Source organism: Melopsittacus undulatus, chromosome 5 (genome assembly GCF_012275295.1).
Source record: "Melopsittacus undulatus isolate bMelUnd1 chromosome 5, bMelUnd1.mat.Z, whole genome shotgun sequence".
Classification (NCBI taxonomy): domain Eukaryota; kingdom Metazoa; phylum Chordata; class Aves; order Psittaciformes; family Psittaculidae; genus Melopsittacus; species Melopsittacus undulatus.
The window spans coordinates 66929910-66951152 of record NC_047531.1 but is presented as its reverse complement, the minus strand read 5'-3'; the positions used below and the strand labels follow the sequence as shown (position 1 = coordinate 66951152).

Below are 21243 nucleotides of genomic sequence, written 5' to 3'. Positions count from 1 at the left end.
CAGGCAACAAGCTTACAGCTTCGTGTGAGAATTAGATAAACCATAATCTTAATTGAATGCCATTAATAAACTTCATTTATTAGTATTATCCTGGAGCCTGTTAGACAGAATGTGGTACAAAGCAAGTGGCTTTCCACACAGAATGTGCTACAGGGAAAGCACAAAGTCTTGTTATCTTTCTTTAAATATATTCTTAATTTATTTCTTGCTTGCAAGAAAGTCTAAGAAATTGTGATTCTTTTTCTTATTTTTTTTTCTCTTTTTTTTGATGCCCTTCCCCTTTTTTAAAGGAAGTTTATTCTTTAAAGGAAGTTTAGAGGGTTTTAGTTTCCTGAAAATGCAAATTGTGATGAAGTTCACTGAAAGAGCATATGTTGCTTCTTTCATACATCTGAGATTAAAGAAGGAAATGTAATGATTAGGAGGTTATAAAGCAATGCCAATTTAATGATTGTGTTGCTTTTGCCGGGTTTGGGAATTCTGATGATATGCACATGCAGTAGAAATGATTATACTAGAATACTGCAGCTCTTTGCTTTCAGTTTCAAATAAAAGGTCACTAACCTAACACAGCTATTTCCTTTATTAAATGTGTAAATAAGAATTTAGAATACATGTGGTTAAATAGCCAGTACATGGGCATTGAGAAATAGCTGAGATGCTTGCCCTTTAGGGCAGGAGATAACATTAGCCTTAGCATGCCTTTCAGTTGAGTGATCATTTATTGGCACATAATTGTTAGGAAGAAAGATGCTTACATTGCTCTGCATTATTCATAAATACCGGTTTAATTACTTGTGGAATCAGGAAAATACTACTTTAACAGATACTTCACTGAGAATATCGTATTAATAAGTCACAATCTATTGAACTGATGGGTTTAGTGATGAGCACTATGAACAGCTTTTTACAGCACTATGAAAAGCTTAGAAACACCAACTAAGCTGTTGGCTGTGTAGAGAGAGATGGAAGTGTCAGCTTGTTAGTTCAGATCTCTCAAACAGCGAAAGGATTAATTTCAGCAGGAGGCACTACAATACTGGAGTTTAAAAGCCTCTTCTCACAGTATGAATGGGTGCCTCAGTAAAAGAGTGCAGAGCTAGAAGCTAGTAAGAATGAGTCTGACCGTAGCCAGGGAAGGAGCATGGGAGGGAGAGTCCTTGGTTTTCTAAATTGGACTGAAGTCCTTTTTGCTGCAGAGGTCTGGCACAGGTGTTCCCTTGTTGGTTGCTTAAAAAGTTGAAGACAAGTGTAGGACTGGTCACAAGTTGGCATTTCATTTCAAGAACCTTGATCTAGCTGAAAGTACCCTACAAAAGTCTGCATCTGCTAGGTGCCTGGTTGTCTTGAGTTGCAGTGCAGGAAAAGATAGCTCAGCTTGGTGGCAGCCTAGCCTTAAAATATATATACTTCCACGGAAGTCTGCTTTTTTAAGTTAGAACCCACAGCTGAGGCACCTGTGTAGCTTTACCATCAAATTCCATCCTGGTAAAACTCTTAACCAACTTCAGGAATTCTTGTCCTTCTGTTGTTAGGAGGTAAAAAGGCTTCCCATTATGTTTAATCTTTTTCAGTTGTTATGGTTGACAGGTTTCAAGGATTAACTGAAACTGGAAAATCGAGCAAGCTTACTCATTCCTGTAAACAAGTTACACCAAACTTAAAAGCCTGTATCTGGGTAGTAACTGCCTGCATGGGCTCACTGTTGGTGCTTTTGTACCAACTGTGGCTTACCAGTTCTAACACTTGTATAAAAGAAGTAAAGAATAGAAAATAAAATGGATTTGGAAGGCTTTAAAGGTTTTGTTGGTATTTTCAGAACAGCTTAACCTGTTGCAAATCATCTCCTTAAAGTGATTTTAGAGTTTACAGGCTTACAAAAAGGTACCCAAAGGCTGTGTTTTGCATTTATCACATGGAATTCATGGGCACAAACCATAAGATAGATGCGAACAACTCAGAGTGGTTTGATCATCAGAGTTAAATATCGGGATTTTTGGATGTCCTTAAAATGAGATGCAGTACTGGTTTAGCTTTGGATCCTTGACTTTCAGGCTCTTTTTGTTTGAGAGGTACCATGTAAAGTTTAGGGATTTTTTTCCCTTAAGCTCCAATGATTTACAGGTTTCTTAATGAAGCTTTTCTATGGTACTTCCTTAAAGCTGCTGAAGAATAGTTAAATGATACTGCTGTGAATGTTTTGAACTTTAAGGACTTTCATTCTATTTGTTGTCCTGGAGACCAAGCATAGATTAAACCAAGCAGGGGAGATTCTTGCTGAGCTCACTTTTGGTCCCTGGACACAGCAGCATACGCTCTTTCAGGCTTTTCCATTTGCAGTAGTAGGCTCTAACTGCACATGGCTTCAGTGGGGCAGACACTGTGCCAAACTCCCTGCTCGTGAGGGAACCCCGGGCAACAGAGTGTACAGAGTAGGTCCTGCTGCCCGTGTGCTGCTTGCCATCCCATTTTTAGATGGGACTTTGAAGTACACGGAGCTTGAGGCTTTGGTCCCGCACAAAAGAGTGGCAAAAAAGACAAGTGGGGAGGAAAATAGCTGCTCTTTTTAAGAGAAATACCCATGTTCTTGCTTTTGCAATGGGGATTTTTTTGAAAAACGTCCTAATTGCCCAGTTTGGAGGACAAAACTGAGCTTGGGTCTCTCACAGGTAGGTCATTATGGGTACTGCCACCATGGTCACTGGAATGTGGAAACGAAACTGCTCATCTGTCTGCAACTGTTATGTCTTGCCTATGGAAGCTCTGGTAGCCAACACCCCAAATATAAAGATATATGAAGGGCAAAGTTTGTAATGTTTTTCCCCAGCCATATTTGCATTTTGAAAAATGGTGTATTCAGAGAATGCTGTGATGCTGAGATGGTTCTAGTGCAAGCGGTTAACCTGGAAGAATAATGTGAGAAACTTTGGGGCCCAGTTCCACTGTTTTCAGTTAAGATCCACTCCAATGGTGGGCTCAGGAGTGGGTGTGCAGAAACACTGACAGATATATGCCAGGGCAGTATCCCAGATAGGAGGTAGCAAGGGAACTTCTGGCTTCCTTTACAGCAGAGCAAGTCTGTTTCCTGCACAGGGGCATGGTGCAGAAGCATCTAAATGTGTAGACACGGACCACTACAGTCCAGCTGTGAGGTTGAGCAGCTCTGCTACTTCCACCCCTCCTACAGCCAGTAGAGGACATGCCCAGCTGAACACAGCCACTGTCCTCACTGCTTTCTGCCTGCTCCAGATGTGCAGCTTCCAGGAGACTCATTCCTTGGCAGCTGTTGAACCAGAGGTGTGACTAAAGGGACAGCATGATTTTGTTTTATGCCATGGCAGGGGGGCTGGAACTAGATGATCTTTAAGGTCCCTTCCAACCCAATCCAGTCTGTGATTCTATGCCATCTTTCCCAGCATTGTGTTTCTCAGCATTGTGCAGGTTGGAGCTGAACGTGTTTTATTTTATGCACCAGCAGTTAAGCTTTAGCTCATGTTGCAAATACACAATTGCCATACATGGGAAGCAGGAAATAATGATTTATTGTTTGAAAAAGCAGTCAAAAACTATGATCAGAAAAAGAAAAAGGAAAAAAAAAAAGACCAGGAAAGATTGCAGTGATGTCTAATCATATGTAAACACAGGTGAAACCATATCTTGGCACACATGACGTGTTTAAAACCAAATCCTAACCAAAGAGAAGTGCCAGTGGCCCCAGTGCAGGGCAAATGGGAAATACATTGCCTGCTCCACGATGCAAAAGCCATAGCTCCCAAAGGTCCAAAAAGTCTTTAAAAATAAGTTTGAATAAAAAACTCCCCAGGCTGCTCTGCATCTTGCTGGAGGAACATCCAAGAAAAGAGGGCAAGAGGAATGAGAGAGGGGCCAGGCTCCTGGGTTGGGCACCCTCCAGCCCTCTCTAAGAGAGCATGTCAGGCACCTGCCTGTGCCTCAGTGTGCTGCCTGGGCAGCCTGCTCCCCCACCCACCGGATCCTGTTCACACCACTCCACTAAATACGTGAGTGATTTAAAACCAGTTACTGGCTCTGGGCAGTGAGAAAGCTGCTTATCAGCTCTCCCAGCTGCTGCCTGCAGCAAAGGTGGTATTTCTGTACCCCTGTGGAGGCAAACAATGTCTCTACCAATCTTTGTGCTGCCGGTAACTTATGTGCATGGAAGGGATGAGTTGACCCAAGTACTCTTGTGGTCTTTTGCCTGTGTCACTCACTGGCAGGTATTAGAGACCAGTATTTTGGTAGGAGCCAGGTGGCCAGAATTGTCAGTATGAGGAGTAATGGCCTTAAAGCAATAACGATGATGCAGTACTCATCACATGGAGATGTGTCCCACTCTGGATACCACTTGGAATCACCTACGGTCAAAACAAGTTACTTGTTTTCAAGTATAACTGTACCAAGGACAACACTTGGAAGTAGTGATTTGCGTGGTACTTACTAATGACTTTGTCACGCTCTGCATTTCCTGGAGAGAGAACAGAAGTGAACATAAGCAAACGTACACATTAAAACCAGTTTGAGCCTAAACAACAGGGAATGAAATGTGAACATCAGGATGGCCTCACAAAACAGGTATTGGAGCTGTGCTTATTTCCAAGAAGAAGCAAAACCCTTTGTGAGAGCCCTGCAATGGCTCCCAGGCTTTGCTCAGGAGCACTTGATCACACTATGCTGACTTCTCCCACCACTGTCTGGCCTAGAGAAGACTCACTCCCCAGGGCATGCTTCCCAGAATCACTTTACCCTTTGCCCAGTGTCTTGTATAGAAGACCCTCAACCTGCAGCTAGCATTCAACAGCCCCGTGTGTCAGGGACTCCCCCTCATTCCTGCAGTGCTGGTGTTTGAACGTCACCTTCCCACTCTGTTAGATCACTCGAGGCCAACTATTGGGAAATGTGTGACCCAAACCTACCCTCCGCTCTCCCCATCAGATGTCTACAGCACAGTGCTTTGTCCTTGTAGGTATTGCAGAAAGTCTTCTCCCCTCCCGGCTCCATCCAGCCATTGCAGAGCCAAGTGGAGGAGATTCAGGTGGGCTGCTAGGGACTCAGGCTGAGCACTGTGTCCCCATGAAGGGCATGTCAGCCTGGCTCTCTCCCGGTGCTTAGGGGAAAGCAGATGGCCAGGCTGATGTTCACTGGAGCAAGCAGCTTTGCCAGTGCCATGGCAGCTCTCCCCTCCCGCAGTGGCACAGCAGGGGCAAGGCTTGCCTGGACTTGCACCAGCTCAAGCCACAGCTCATGGACCACATAATAACCTGGAGCCCCTAGGAGGAGATGTGTATCCCCTTCTTTGCTTCCCATTTCTGCAGGCAGTAACTTTTTGTGGAGTAGTAACATCTTAAACTGCAGCTACTCTATCTCCAAAAACATACCCTCCCCTCCCAAAAAGTACACCCCATCCTGTCACTTCCTGGGCTAGAAAACAGGCTCTGGCCAGCGTTCTCCCCTCTCTTTGTGCATCACTGCTCACTTGGCTTCTGACTGCAGTTTTCCAGGCTATCTTTAGGATAAATGGGCACTGTGCCTCCCTCCTGCCAGTATCTTTTTGTGTGCTCCTTCCCTTTCTACGTGTGCTTGGGCTGGTTGTCTTCTACTTACGACACAGCTGGTTAGTGCACTGCTCGCCGTTGCAGTCACTGCATGCTGCTCCTCTCTTGTATGGGCGCACTGGGTAATTCCCACTAGAAAAGAAAGAAACACTGCTCTCAGACTGCCCTTGGGAGGGAAGTGTGAGCACCTACCACTAATCAGTTTTAATGTGGGTTTTGCTTCACTGGGGTTGATACGGAGATGGTTTTTGTATGGTCCCTTTCTGACTGCACAAGATATGCAGTGAAGCAGAAGAGGTTAAGTGTAATCTGGCACCCTGTCATTTCAGAACCTGGAGACAGCAGTATTGCAAACCTGGGGGTTAAAATAGACTAAAAGCTGGGTAATTTATGTGTAGAGACTGCAGGCTCTCAGAGATGACTCTGGCTATGGGAACAAAAGCAGGTTTAGTTACCTGTGTATGTGCATGTTCAACCTTGAAGAGGAATCTCTGGTGCTGGACAATCTTTCATAGGCATTGATTTCATCCATTTGTTGATAAGATTTTTTACAAGAGATGCACATCTTCCCCTGCTTCCCACCTCTGCCAGCAGCATGAGTGGCACCAGCTACCATCCTAGCTGGGTAGCCTGCTGACTATGCCTATGAAGGACCTCTGGATAAGATCGTGCCTTGAGAAGCCCCAGCCCTCAGCTGCTAAGATAGCAGCTGCAAGCATTGCACTCTTCAATATGTATCCAAACCATTGACCCAGAGGCTTCATTCTGCAGGCATATGTGGAAATGTTTTCACACTTTTGGCTTGCATTTTAGCTGGTACAATCTGTCTGGGGACATCTCGGCACTCAAGAACAAGAGATTCATTTTCAACTGATCACTTCAGTATTTTCATGTCAGCATCTTATATTTAAACCTTTCTACCAGTGCCACTGCTTTTTGGCTCCAATATATGGCTCTCAACCAGCAAAGAAAAAGCTGGTTGGACAGAGGTGTACCTCTTTCTCTATTTTGGGGACCATTTCCTACCATAAAACACATGAATAGATGGACTGATCTAATAAAGTTGCATGTTGTGGGAGGCAAGGGGCAGGACCCAAGCCTTGTGAAATGGTGGTTGTAATGAAAACCTTACGCTGGCCCGTAGTTGCAGATGAAGTGTGCTGCGTTGGTTACGGAGGAGTACGCCACCCTGGGACAGAAGTGGAGAGCACAGCCAACCTTGTAGCTTGTAGCCCAAACAATCTGCAAAGACAGATGGGTACACTGGTCACAAAGGCTTTGCTTCAGCATCTGAAGCTTTATGGAAATGACTTGCCTTCCTCTGTGTCACAGTGAATCAGCTGAGGAGCAGTCCTTGGGCAGACCTTATGGGGAAAAGCAGCAGTGATGGATCTCAAAATCAGCTTGTTCTGAAAAATGCCTCATTGTTTTGCCCTATTTACTATATATTGTTAAAAAGAGTCTGAAAGGAAGAATAACTGTAACAGGCAGTTTTCCCTTCTTCCAAAAGAGAAAGTGAAATTCATCTCCTTTGCTTCAAGGTATTCCATTAGCTTTCTGTCTTTCCTGCTGTGGGAGATCAGATCAAATCTGTACAGAAAGGCTGTGTTGATCTGCTATAGCTCCAAAGAGAGCTGATTGCCCCTGTACTAAATCCAGTGAAGGCATACAGGCAAATTGGTGGAAGACACTGATGTTATGGGAGGAGCAGGAGCAGCTGCATGTCAGGGCTGCAGACCTGCCTTTTAGCATCACGGCAATGACTAAGATAATCTAGAGGCATCATTTAGCAATCCTCTGTCTACCAGAAGCTGTACAGTTCAATCCAGCATCCTATACCCAACTCAAAGATTACAGTGCAACCAAATATTGCAGTCCTGGAGACAAAAAACCCTGTGACAGAAGCAGAGGGGAAATGAGGGCACAGCAGTACCTGAGGGTGATACAACAGCAGCAATGACTGACTATGGAGAGATGTGGAGAGACCCTGGCAGCACAAGAGATGAAGACATACACTCATGTCTCCACTGACTGAAAGGGGAGGCCTGGTCTTTCTGTTTGTGCCTTTTTGGTGCCAGCTCTGGGAAAAAAGGAACAATCCTCAGGCTCCTGAGGGTGTTCTCAGTGCAGCGGCAGAGCAGAGGCTGCTCTTGACATCAGCCATAGACACTGGCATCCCTGAGGTCTGTGATTTACCCTCCCCATCCCAAGCGTCTACCAGCTGAGGCATATGCTGGTCAAGTGTTTATTGTAGCTGCAGTAATTGTACCTGAGAGAAACTCCTCTTTGCCACAGCTGCAAAGAAGGGAGAGGAATGAGGGGCTCCCTGCAGATGTGGACCCAAGGATGTCTCCCAAAGCTGGCAGACACACAGCTTCTAGCTACAGCCACTGTACCGCTGACTTCAAGTGAGAATAACCTTACTTTCTCATTCTCTACAAACAACATGGTGAACAGTGCTGTGCCTTAGTGCCAGGTAAGGTGCATTTCACTGGAGTTTTCAAATGCTCAGTCTTGTCCTTGTGAGTAATGTTAAAAGCAACACACTGTAACCTCTCACACCTCCTCCATACACATACCTTCTCTGCATACAAGTACATGCATGTATTGTTCAGCCACCCCACTGGCTTCAGCTCATCTCTTCAAGTGCTAAATGTGTATGTGTGTCTCTGCACATTTGAAAATAATAATAATAATACAGTGACTCTTTTCCTCCCTAAAATGGGGACGTGAGAGTATCTTGTGAGAATATCAGATTTGACATAAGACTTCAGCACATGGACTACAGTTCATTGCCTCTTCAACAGAAATTGAGAGTTTCTTTGTCAAAATGGCAACACTGGTTCCTGGTTTAGATAGAGAAATGCAATGCCTACCTGTGTATAGTGGCCGCACACTCCTCTGCATTTATTGGTGTCATAAGTGTAGGCACTGACCTCGTTGTACCAAGAAGAGATGGCTCCTTGCACAGTAAAAATAGAAAGTGAGCCAGTCCAGAGGTTTTCTCCAACAGGGCTAAATTTGGGGTGAGCCTGCCCTGGCTCTTTCAGGTACGTATTATGCTCAAACAGGCACTTCTTTGCCCAGGCTTTTGCAGTCTTTGCCAAATCTGGATCCCAACTCTGCAAAATAAAGACAATTGAGAATCATTTTGATGCCTTAGCAGTGTGGCAATTCAGAGCAACTTTCAGGAGAAGCTGGGTCTCGGTACCGTGTACGCTTCGGGTTCATTTGGTTTTTCTCTCTGCTGAGACTTCCAGAGCTACGTGGCAAACTGTTTTGTAGTTAATTTCTGATTTGAACTTACTCATTAAACTTGCAGAAGTTTTTGGGGTGGTGGGTGATCTTGGCTGACTGGTTTGTTGGATGCCAAGAACTGTACGTCAGTCAAATACAGTGTTTGGGGTGCAATGTGCATTTCCAGGCTGTGCTGACCATGAGGGAATGTTAATGTAATATAAACAGTAAATTTAGAGGAAATCTGGAGATTGGGGTGTATGCTTACCATCAATGAGACTGAAGCCTCATGCAGCCTCATGCATTAAAGCTACTGCTTTCAGGTCAGTTCACAAGCACAGGTGGATTTTGAGGCAATTTAAACTCAACCCCTTGGTTTGCATCTTTGTATTCAGTGGTTTAAAATGTTAGTGATGAATTCATATTTATGGAATGACTAATTCACTTGCTATTCAATCCTACAGAAAGTGCTCATTTAAGCAATTGAGTTACATAAACATCTTTTGTTTGCATTGGAGGTGGTGTCTGTTTTTGCTGTGTTTCCTTGTACACACTTGCTTGAGCAAATATAGAATTGTGTCTCCTGGAACATGCAGTACCACAAGTGCATGTCTGTAGCTTTTGTTGCAATTTGTGTCTTGTAAATGAAGTTGTTCAGCACTGCTGAACTATTTTAGATTGGACTTTGTTTTAAAAGACACCTTTTTATTTCTCCTTTTCTATATGGATCAAAATATCTCTTTTGCTTCTGCAAACAATGGAATTACCAGAGAAATTGTTTTGAGTGGATCAGTAACAATGACTAAGGAAAAGTTAGTTATTATTAGTTAATAATAATTTTAAAGGTTAGTAAGTTTAAATGTACTTTTCTGAGTGAATGCTTAAAGTGGCTGAGAGTTGAAAAAGCAGCATGCAGAAACTGATACTTCAGGGTGATCTTTAGTTTAACTATTTGCTTATGAAACTTCATTTATGCAAAAAGATAGGACTAAACTGATGCATGGGACAGGGATGTTTGCATACAGATATCATTGCTGTTTAAGAAAATAGTAATTACAGGTTTTTCTCCTAATGAATTTTTTCTCAGTTTTGGTTGTATAACTCAGGTGAGTTCCCTTTTGAATTAGGCAGGGAAAATGGAATGTATGAAAAGTGATGTGAGGCGTCTGTCAAAGGAGACTGTAGTGAAGCCCTAATGAAACTGGTGGGACTCTTTCTGCTGATTTTGATGAGCCTTGAAGCAGACCTAAGCAATGCTTTGGGTGAATGGGAAAGGGGTCACAGTGGTCAGGTAAAAAAAAAAACAGATCATCATTCTCATAATAAATGTATTACGAATACAGATAATTGGGCTTTGTTACTTGCAGTTAAAGGAGTTTCTGTCCTGGATTTTCTTTTAAAAACTATTTTTCAAAAAGATGGAAATGCTTTGAGTTCATATGGAAAGGCTTCATTTTTATATATCTAGGTGGACGGTTATAACGGAAGTTCCCTGTGAAACAGAGAAGTCTTCTTTTCATTTTCAAAGTGCTAAAGGCTACTCAAAAATGAAGAAATGTGCTGTTTTCAATTCCAATGCTTTTAGTTTCATAACAGATATTATCATGTATTATGCTTTCTCCACATTAAATTCTTCCTGGGAGAGGTCATATTTAAGATTAGGGGGGTTTGCAGTTTAAAAGAAACTTAGCATGATTTCTTATTTTACTTGTAATGATCTTCATTTGTTGAAGCTTTTTTTTCTTGTTATTTTTTTCATATTTCAGTTCTGCAACTTTTCAAAAGGAAAAATTAGGCATAATTTAAAAATATGACTATTGCTTTTTTAATACACCCTTACATCCTAGCAAGATTTTGTTCGTACAGGGCTAGTAAAGTAATCCAGAAAACTGAGTGTGAAGCTATATGTACTGGAAGTTCAGGATGCCCAGCAGAAGAAAGCTGAAGTAAAAGATACATCTAGAAAAGAAACTGAATTGTTTCCTGTCAGGCTTGTAACTGGAGCTTGCTCACTGCTCAGTTACCCCTCCCTAATGGGCACTTCTTTGTTAGTGTTTGACAACCAGAAATGGTAAATGAGCTTCAACTTTGGCTGGGGTGTTGCTAATTACAGATGTGGTTATGTCCTCTTCTGGTGGTGACCATACGAGACAGTAAGGAAGAGGAGCAGAATAAAAGAGAACATAATTAGAACAGCCACAGAATCACAGAAGCATAGAAAGGTCTGGGTAAGAAGCAACCTTGAAGATCATCTACTTCCAAGCCCCCTGCCATGGGCAGGTACAATTGCTATGGTCCATCTGAGAGATCTGTGATTATCCCTGCCCATGGCAGGGGGTTGGAACTGGATAATCTTAAGGTCCTTTCCAACCCTAACTATTCTATGATTCTATCCCAAGGAGAAACACAGAAATCTCAGGTATTATGCAGTCAAAGCACCAAAAGGTAATGGATGTTGCAAGAGGCAGCTCTCAAGCTATTGCAATTTAACATCTCACAAATCAGAGCTGGGCTTCTCAGCCATAAGCCCAGCTTTATGCACACAGCTTCCTCCTTGCTGGCTTTTCCACGTGCCACCCAGCAGGGAGACAAGTGTCACGAGCTATCTGACATGAGAGGTGGCCACTTTTGGGTGTATTCTGAATTACAACAGGCCTTTTTTTTTGCATGGTGGCTGCAGATACTGCCTCCTGATGTGGCCAGGGAGAAGGCAGGGGTGTAGAGCAATGTGGGACCTCATGCCTCCAGCATTTGCTCCTGATGTATGTTGCTTTTTTGCTTCCCCTGCAGCCCCAGTACCTAGGAACAGCTGTTCCGTTGGCTCAGCCCGTGAGAGCCTTGTAAAGAAAGCTTAAAGAAAGCTGTCCAAGAGACCTTTTGGCAACAGTCTGTGCCCATGCTGACTCAAGTATGGAAGGTTGTGCTTAAGACTGCACATAAATTACACCATGGGCTGTCAAGGCATTTCACAGCACAAAACACTGAGCGTTGAAATCTTGGATTTCAAATGAGGAAATTAATCCAGGCAAAAGTATACACATACCTGAGTGCATAAAGCCACCTCAAAATCAGAGCCTTTTTCTCTGGTTTAAAAAGAAGCAGCTCTTCTTTTTATGCTCTATGATCTATGGTTCTATGATCTATGAGCTCTATGATCCCAGGAGGTTGCTTTGAGAACTGCAAACACCATCACAATGCTACACACTTGTGTATAAGTCGTGAAGATCTCCTTACCATGTACAGCATGTTGCTGGCTGATGGATTCACTCCGGACCGGAATCTGTTATGGGTTTGCACACATTCCTTAATAAACTCTGCATCTCCAATATCAGGCAATGTCTGTGGTCCGTATGAGTCAGAGGAATGACAGAAGTGCAGTAAAGCCAGCACACAAGCAGAAAATCTGCTTGTCATTGATACAGGGGTAACCAATGTACTGGAGGGTAATACAGAGAAATTGTACAAGGTGGTTAAAGGAATTCCTTTGCTTAAACAAAAGTATTATCTGTCGTAAATACCTAACATGCCAAGGCATTAACTCCTGATGAGGGGGAGAAGCAGATGCTTAGTTCTACTATAAGAGACAAAAGCAGATGCTTAGCTCTACTTGTAAGGGACAAAAGCAGATGTTTGATTCTACTGATAAGCGGAGGAGAAGCAGACTAGGCATGGACCAAACCCTGAGGCCATGTGTGAAGATTAAAAGGTAAAAAGTTTAAGAAGAGGAAGACTCATTTACTTCATCTTGAGACCCCTGCCCATGACCAGAAGGGGCACTGCGCAGGCGCAAAGGACCTTCTAGCTCACTATAATACGATAATAAATATGTATAGGCGTATCGAGTAACTTAATGCATATGCATACCTTAAGATAATAAATGTAAAGGAAGAAAACCCTGAGGTGTGCATGCTTTGGAGGAGCTATCCCCATGCACCTCAGCGCTGAATAAAAGCATACCTACTTTACAGCTTTAACGAGTTGTGGAGTCTGTCCGCGTATCATCATGATTCTCAGCCTCTGGTCTGTCCAGCTTTAAGAGCAGAATGCATCTGAGGTGGTTTTAGCACCGCAGCAGCGTTTTGCTTGGATGGCTTGTGGGCTGGACTTGTCTTAGCCATGGTAATTGAGTATGGCTTTGTTGCAGGAAATGAGTCACATTTCACCAGCTCTGCTGCAAGAATGAGGAAATTAAGCTACAAGTTCACATCAGAGCTGTGGCAGCTTTGTCTCTCTTTTCTTTCTTCTTTCTTCAGCTGTGAAAGCTTCTGTCCTGTCTTTTGGGCTTGTTTTTGTTTCATTGGCTCCCACCATCCCATCCATAGCAATCACTATGGATTTTGGAAAGTTGTGGATAAATTTTCTGCTTTTCATTAAAATAGCATTGCTGTTATGGCTGTTACCCAAAATGCTATGAGAAATAACTGAACTTTTACTACAGTATGCATAGTCACTTTTGTTGTACATGGAGTTATTGGAGGGGCATGTTTGGCTGAGAGCCACAGTTTAAATATGCTGCACTTACTGGTGGGTTTGTCCTGTGATCACATCCTTGTGCTATGTGCTATCAAGCTTCAGCAATTTGTAATCAATTTCCTGTAACCTAAGTCCCCAGCTGAGCTGGATGCTGTGAAAGTTGGTGCTGTCTGGTGCTGGGTGCCCAGTACCCACATTGGGTTTCACAGCCAGGAGTTGGGGGCTGATGTCCCATGCATGTTGCCTCAGGTGCCCAGCAGTCCCTGCTCAGATCCACCACCCCCATCTTCCTTACACTGCCTTTAACTATCACCTGCCCATCAAGCTCAGGCCCCTTCCCACAGTCCCAACCTGTATATCTCTGTGGGAATGTGGTTGTAGTTCTTCTCACTCCAGGTTCATTTAAGGAACACCTGGGTGCAGGTCCCAGCTATCATTTCTGCACATGCATTCCTGTGGGTGCTGGGGCTGGTGGCAAGGCCACATTCAGCACACATTAGGTCCCGTGTGTCACACACTGCCAGCTGTTCATGGAGAGACTGTTTACAGACAAAAAGACTCTGAGGGAATTACAGATGAGAAACACCTTGTTCACATCTCCCCTACAGACCCTTTTTAGAGCAGAGTAATGTGGTGTGTTGACCCTTGCCGGGAGCCAAGCACCCACACAGCCACTCACTTCCCTCTTCCCAGCAGGGTGGGGATAGAAAAGAGGAAGAAAAGTGAGAATATCCATGGGTCAGGATAAAGACAGTTTAGTGTGTGTGGAAAGAGGAGTCGGGAAACAAGTGAACAAACCCCCCAGGTGATGCACAGGCAATCACTCATACACCCCAAGGGCAGACTGATGCCCAGACAGTCTCTGAGCAGGGGACACCCTGGAAGCCAGCTCCTCACCTTTCTTCTTCCTCTATGGCAGGTTTTGTTGTGTGCATGTGTGGTTGTTGTTTTGTTTGTTTGCTTGTTTCTGAACACAGTGTTATATGGCATAGAATATCCCTTCAGTCAATTCGGGTCAGCCATCCCAGCTGTGCCCCCTCCCAAACACTTGCCCAACCCCAGTCAATTCGCTGTTGGTACATATAAAAGATGGCAGCAGACAGGAACTGAGAACTGTGACATTAAATATGTCTCTTCTTACATGGTGACATTTTGCAGCATATGACAAAAGCCCAAACATCTGGAGCTCATTTTTATTCTGTGGGATGCCATGCTCCTTCAGAGGTGCAGTGTGGCTCATACTTTGAGTCACTGTGTTCCCAAAGCATTAGGACTATGATAAAGAAGGAGAAACTTTAAATACTGATAGCAGAGTTATTCATTGCTAATACCAGCCAGCAACTCTTAGCTTGAAAAACAGGTTTGTTTCCCTTACTAGCAAATGTACACAGGAATGATAAGGGTTGAGGGTTAAATGTCTCTAAACCCAAAATGAATCTGTCACTCAACAGTCTGGGCTTTTTTAATGCGGCTGAGATCTCCCATTTCTGAACCGGAGGCTGTCCTGGGCCTATTTCATCTTCTCCCTGCTGTTTTTCCTCCCTGTTCCCCCATCTTCCCTGTCTGCAAGCTCAGCATGGCTGTCATCCAGATTTTGTTTTTCAGACTTTGTCACCATTTCACATCCTAAAATTAAGGTCTCCCCATTAACACCCCATCTTAGTCCTTGCTCCATCAACTTCCCCTGGTATTGTAGTTATGAAGGACAGAGCTTAATTCTGGGAGGAGGAGAACAGAATAGTACACCTGACAACAGGGTAACTTTAATAGAGACTGATATGCACACATAGGCTAAATACAGTAAAAGACAAGCTTTACTCCTTCTCTTAAGGAGTAAATAAGTAATACATATAGTTACATCTCCATTATCTGGGAAAAACAATGTCTGGGATAATTTAAGGTTAATGGAGATGAGTTATTGCTTCTTTTTGATATAGTGTTCCATTTCAGATACGTCTTTGTGATGCCCCAGGTTTCCAGGAGGCTTGTTAGCATGTATAGTAATATATAGTTTATGTGGTCCCTCTGTCAATCTGCTCCTGAACCAGATCTAAGTGGCTTGTACAGACATAGAAGCGTGTGCAGCTACTGCCAATAAATTATACTAACTCTGCCTTGAGTGGAGAAGAAGCCTTTTCTATGGTGGATAAAATTCACTGGAATAATGGAGAGATGACCAAATGTTTTCTTATATGTATGCAATTCTCTGAGAGTATTACAGAGCAGTAAGATCACTATTAGTACCTTAATTGATCATTACTCATTAAAAATGTATGTGGAAACCACTTTTGTACTAAAAGAGCAGCACCAGTACTTAGTACCAAAAGCAGTGGTCTTAAAATTGAAACACAAAGACAGTATTGGTCACAAGAGGGATGCGGCTGCTCAGCAGGTGGGATGTGGGGTGGTGCTGGAGGCCTGGGTGGCTGGGGCCTTGGTGGCTGGGGCCGTGGTGGTTGGGGCCGTGGTGGCTGGGGCTGTGTATCCCAGTCTGGATGCCAGTAGGCATAATCTAAAACAGTGAAGAAACAGGCATTAAGACTCATCAAACTTAGCCATACTTACAGGAAAGCAATTAAGAACAACTTGATACGTACTTATCAGCTTCTCACGTTCTGTATTTGCTGAAAAGAAATCAGAAGAGGAAATGAATGTGAGTATTGCTAGGTGGTGGCTCTTAATGTAAAGAGTAAGCCATTGCTAGTGCCTGGCTCACTGCAGTGATGATGCCAGTTAGTGCCTACTACATCCCGCAAGCAGTAGGCATGCCAACAAGGGCAGGCTCCTGGCTGGCATGGGGCTCTTATATTTTACTAAATTACAAGACAGGCAGGAAAGAGGCAGTTGTGTCAGGAAGAATTTGTGTCATGGGAAGGAGGGAATAGCAAATAAAAACAAACATGGAATTTATGTAGAACTGATAAACCGAATTTAAATAGTTACAGACAAATATAACAACTAGGTTTTTCACAAAAGTACACCTTTACTAAGAGCTTTGATGCACTTGCAGGATTGCCTACATGCATCCTATTGGAATTGCTGATTTGCCTTATAGGAGAACATGGTAAAATGGGTTGTAGGATCTAGCATTTAGTTTTTAAAAGCTCTCTTCCTCCTCACCCTCCCCCTAGTCTTTGAGATGTTCCTAGTTTTCCTGTGATGCATTAGTCTGAGACCTCAAGATGAGTCAGCCAGGGTATCACAGAAGGAAACATGAGAACCAAATGCTCAGTTATTTCTACAGCTGAAGCTACTTGGAGCCTGAATTGTAGAGACCATGCTCATTAAACCTCTGTATAGAATTCATATTTGATTTAAGATGTTGTTGCATGTCCTTTAATCTCTGTTTATTTAAAACGCTGTTTCTGACTAGTCTGGGACTAGTGTAATGACATAAAAGTCCACAGCTGCAAATTGCTGTGGAAAAACAAGCTCTCACTGCTATAGTTCAGAAATTTGCAGAAGTTAGAAATAAGTGTGCTTTTCAGTGTAGTGTTGTCATTGATTCAGAACTATAATCGCCTGGAAAACGTGACAGGACAAATGAAACAAGCAAGAAAGCAGAAGTTAAATATACAATTCTGCTAGGAAAGAAGAAAGAGAAGAATATTTGTCAGGGCTAGAGTTTTAGCTTTGACTTCCTGATCAGATAAAAGGCAGGCAGCAGTCTACCTGATACTTCCTTTCATCAGAAACTTTGGTTTCTACTTCTAAGAGCCTTCAACAGAGAAGTATTTCAATTCATTCCTTCTTATGCTATTCTTACCAGGGTTTGGTACAGCTGTTCTCTGCTGTGCTACAGACCCGCTATGTACTCACTACAAATCATCTCATCGTCATATTTCCACTCATAATTATGCCACTTTTATTTCTATTCAACTTTCTTAGTTGATCACTTTGGTCTTACCACAGAGCTTGTCTACACACTTATCGCTGCTGCATCCACTGCATGGTTGCCCTACTTTATATGGTTTTCTTGGGTAATTCCCCCTGCAAAGCAGAAAAACAGTATTTTGCTAGCTCAGCCATTTGAAAAGCAATTTAAATACATGGTTTCATTAGACTGCTAGGATAATTTTTCATGAACAGCTATTATGGGGGGAGGAAATCCCTTTATGCAAAACCTGATCATTGCAATTGCTTGAAATTCTTTTAGATCAGAATAAAGCTCTCACTGGCATGGGGAGCAGCTCCCTGGTGCCTCTTGAATTTAATGAGACTTCTCAGGAAATACCCTATTATTCACTGTAATCACACAACAGTCTGCCTCTAGTCCCTCCTTTCCTGGCTGTATTTTAAAAGCAAATACGTAAAAGGTAAGCCCAGAAATTGCAGTGTATGAGATAAACTGGAAGACTGACTGTGATTTCTTCAATTGAAATGTCTTGTTTGAAGCTTGGGTGGGGCCACAGAAAGATGTAATCTTGTTGAAGCAGAAAGCTTGCACCTTTTCCTGCAGAGACTGAACTGATTGTTCCACCATCTTGGTTATGGTGAGTGCTCTCACCTGTGTTCTGCTGTCCTGCCTTTTTAGAAAGGGATTTTCTGCAGCTGTGGCTATGTCCAGCAGCTCCTGCGCCCAATGGTTGGGGGAAGCTTCCCTTGAACTGGTGACATATGGATGTAGCTTCTCAAGTTTGTTACAGCTGTTCCTATAATTGTTCCATCTGATACCAGGTCAGTTCTAGGATATTTTAGTAATACTAACAATAACAATAGCAATAATGATAATGTTACAAGTAACTTACGCTGGCCCATAGTCACAAACAAAATGTGCTGCTCTGGAAAGTCCTGGAAAATTTTCAACTGTATTGCAGAAGTGAACTGCACAGCCAACTTTGTAACTCTCTGCCCAAACAACCTGAAAAGCAAAGAGAAATGTCATGCACCTATTCAAAGACTGAAAATACAGCAGCAATAAGGGAGGAAGGAGAAGGGGAGGGCCTTGTGGTAGCTCAAAACAGCTGACATAGGGGCAACATCAACAACCCAAACAGCAGCTGAGACAAACGACCGAATGATAAATGCTTTTCCATTTATTATCTGGCTCCCCTGGAAACATGGAATTGTCATGGGATAATCCCTTTCACCATACAGAAACAGGACTTGGACATCCCTGGGACTTGGAATATTTATTTCCAATCTCATTCAGCAGTAAAGTTGGGTGTTGTAAAATCCCGCTGTAATTCCTGTCCAAACAGTCTGTTCCATGCCTGTACTTGGATTTTCTGTCTAATCATTAGATTATAAACCATTGGGCATGTAAGACTCACCTGGGTGTAGTGACCACACATGCCAGTGCACCTGTTGCTGTCAAAATCATAGCTGCTGACTTCGTTAAACCAGTCGCTGAGAGCTGCATCCACAGAGAAGATGGTGGCTGTGCCAGTCCAGATGTTTTCTCCAACAGGGGTAAAGGTGGGGTGCACCCTCCCAGGCATTTTAAGGTAAACGTTGTGCTTAAACTTGCACTTCTTTGCCCATGCTTTGGCAGTCTTAGCTAAAGCAGCATCCCAGGACTGGAGAAAAGTTAAAAACCCATAATATAACATGCACAGCAGTGATTTAGCTGAATTCAAACGTTTTTAAAAAGAAACTTGTAAGGATTCTTTTCCCCTTTTCTACTTCCCATCCCTGCATTCACTTTCTTTCTCTAACTTGACATTCCTACTCCCATAACAATTTTTTTTCTTCTTTCTTCCTTAGATACTGCAGGACATGTAGGACCTATCCGCTGACCTGTGGTATATGGGCTGGACTGCAGTCTGTAAGCTGCTGCACCTGAGAGTAGGTAACTGGGTGAAACTCCCAGTTGCAGAGGGGCTTGAAGGACTTTGTGTCCAGGGATTAGCTCTTTACCCTTAACACTAAACCAAGTAGGAATTCTGCTGGCCAAGATGGAGAGGAGACTCACACCCTTCCGCACCCCCTTTTACCTCTTTGCTCTTCATTGAGAAGTGTGGCCAAAGCAAATAAAAGGCCCACTCATCTCTCCTGGGTTGAGGAGGAATTATCCTCGCTCTGAGTGGCACAGTGCAAATTTGAGAAACCAGTCTGGGAGACTTGCAGAAAGACTTCATGCCGCTGAATGACCAGGCAACAAAATAGCAGGTAAAAATGTAAAATTCAGTATATCAAAAGTAAGTTAAGGGATGTGTGAGGAAAGAAAAAGAGCACATTTTTGCCTTTGTGTTCATAATGACAAGTTTGGAGGTGGTTATTACCACCTGTAAATCAATATTAAGGAGTAGTCTAAAAAGCAAATGAAGTGTTAGAAATTATTTGAGAAGGGATGGAAAATAAAACCAGATATATAATTACACCACTGTGAGAAGTCCTGTTAAATTAAATGCTGTGTGCATGAAGAAATGGACACTAGAACTGGAAAGGATGGAGAGAACATGGAGGGTGATGATCATCCTCAAATATGTAGGGCTTTCATAAAGCAACAGAGTGCTCTGCAGCTTTTATCAGAGACAGATGGACAGCTTGTGTGAAGTAGGTAAATAAGCAGTTAATTAGTTGCTCTTTCTAGTACAAAGACCGGAGACTATCAAATGAAACTAAGAATTAACAGGTCAAATCAAATGGAAGGAGATATCTTCACATAACTTGTGCTTAGGTTGTGCAGCTCTTTGCCACATGATGATAGGGATGATAAAAGCTTGCATGAGCTCAGTGCTGAAAAAAAATCATACAAGAAAAATCCATCATGAGCTTTTAAATACAATGCGATACTTTTGATTCAAGAGGTTTCTATGTATTTATCTTGCTGTTATTCCAGGCTTGCTGGATCTTTGGTCTGAGCAGCTGAGTTTGTTCTTGTACAGTAGCATTTTAAATGAAACACTGATTTTTAAAATGGCAAGTATTAAAATAACGAGTAGTCCAAGCTACCCCTTTACTATGAACTTCCGTTCACAGAAATTATTCATACTGTGCATGCGGTTATGCATTTAACTTCCTTTGCAGCTATGCTGCTGGAGTGCTCAGAGGAATGACATGAACTGACTGGGCTACCACTTTCAGCCTCCTATCTACCTTCTTCCTTATGTATTCCACCAACCAAGCTGAGACTTATCCATAGTCTGTCCTACTATTCATTGCATTTATAGGAAGCTCTGTCTTCCAGCCCAGATATTAATATCCCTACTCTTCAAGCCCTGCTACAGCAAATGACAAGCAGGTATCAAGATGGATGTCCTGGCAAATCCATTTTTTCAACATATTCTAGATTGGAAGAAACAAGAGGAGATGCTAAATTTGCAACAAATTCTTTTGTGCTGGTTGCCTGTTCAGGAGCTCTTTAGTACCAGCTTCCCTATATGAAACCTGGAATAACATAAAACAGATTACTATCTCTCTTAGAAAGAAGCAAATGAAATGCTGAGAACTGAATACAATTTTTTTTTGGCAAGACAGCCCTTTGTTCTGTCTTTTCTTCTGAAGCTTAAAGTAGCGATCCATCCCTAAAAAGGGAATTCCCTTCAAATTATTAACACTTAACAATACTGTGAAAATGAATGTCGTTTATATTTCTTATGAAGTACTAACATATATAATAGGTAAGCCATTGACAGACATGGCAGAAGAGCACAAAACAAATGAAGAATAAAATGGGCTAAATCAGCAGCACAATCTCTACTGATTTTCAAACAGATCATGAACCGCCTTACCATGCGAAACATGTTGCTGGCTGGTGGATTCACTTTGGATCGAAACGTGTTGTGAGCTCTCACACAGTCTTCAATGAATTTTGCATCTTCTATGTCAGGCAAGGGATACTGTAGATAAGCATGACAGCAAGCAAAGAGATCCAGTAAGAACAATGCAGAAAAGAAAAATGTGATTTTCATAATTCTTCAATGCTTTTAGTATTGTTTTTAAGCTTCTAAAAGAAATCAGGTGGAGATAATACTAGCAAGCAGTTCCTCAGAGGACATCCTCTGGGTGTAGAAGCACT

General features: G+C 42.7%; 2 protein-coding genes across 4 annotated transcripts; both read right to left on the bottom strand.

Moving 5' to 3' along the window:
- Window positions 1–3527: 3527 nt before the first annotated feature.
- LOC101880041 (glioma pathogenesis-related protein 1-like) lies at window positions 3528–12894 on the bottom strand. 3 transcript variants are annotated; one of them, XM_031047968.1, is made up of 7 exons: window positions 12769–12894; window positions 12042–12243; window positions 8447–8692; window positions 6703–6812; window positions 5620–5702; window positions 4457–4483; window positions 3528–4373 (listed from the first exon to the last, which is right to left on the bottom strand). In XM_031047968.1, the coding sequence occupies exons 1-7, from the start codon at window positions 12810–12812 to the stop codon at window positions 4222–4224; spliced, it is 864 nt and encodes a 287-aa protein (XP_030903828.1). In that variant the 5' UTR covers window positions 12813–12894; the 3' UTR covers window positions 3528–4221. The 3 variants fall into 3 exon arrangements, with proteins under 3 accessions (XP_030903828.1, XP_030903830.1, XP_005147955.1); XM_031047970.1 differs by having other exon boundaries at window positions 8507–8692; XM_005147898.2 differs by having other exon boundaries at window positions 12765–12889.
- A 2255-nt stretch (window positions 12895–15149) lies between these two features.
- LOC101873122 (glioma pathogenesis-related protein 1-like) lies at window positions 15150–21243 on the bottom strand. Its single transcript, XM_031047972.2, has 6 exons — window positions 20957–21243; window positions 18554–18799; window positions 18029–18141; window positions 17188–17270; window positions 15878–15904; window positions 15150–15792 (listed from the first exon to the last, which is right to left on the bottom strand). Exons 1-6 carry the CDS (start codon window positions 21134–21136, stop codon window positions 15518–15520), a joined length of 924 nt encoding a protein of 307 aa, XP_030903832.1. The 5' UTR covers window positions 21137–21243; the 3' UTR covers window positions 15150–15517.

Excerpts from the sequence above, each read along its gene's own strand:
- LOC101873122 (XM_031047972.2), bottom strand. The coding sequence starts at position 21,136 with ATGAAAATCACATTTTTCTTTTCTGCATTGTTCTTACTGGATCTCTTT. Across the intron at positions 18,800-20,956 it reads CCAGCAACATGTTTCGCATG|TCCTGGGATGCTGCTTTAGC; the intron begins GTAAGGCGGTTC and ends ACTTTTCTCCAG. Across the intron at positions 15,905-17,187 it reads GTGTGTAGACAAGCTCTGTG|CAAATACAGAACGTGAGAAG; the intron begins GTAAGACCAAAG and ends ATTTCTTTTCAG.
- LOC101880041 (XM_031047968.1), bottom strand. The coding sequence starts at position 12,812 with ATGATGATACGCGGACAGACTCCACAACTCGTTAAAGCTGTAAA. Across the intron at positions 12,244-12,768 it reads CAACTCGTTAAAGCTGTAAA|TACATTGGTTACCCCTGTAT; the intron begins GTAGGTATGCTT and ends ATTACCCTCCAG. Across the intron at positions 6,813-8,446 it reads TGTGCGGCCACTATACACAG|ATTGTTTGGGCTACAAGCTA; the intron begins GTAGGCATTGCA and ends CTGTCTTTGCAG.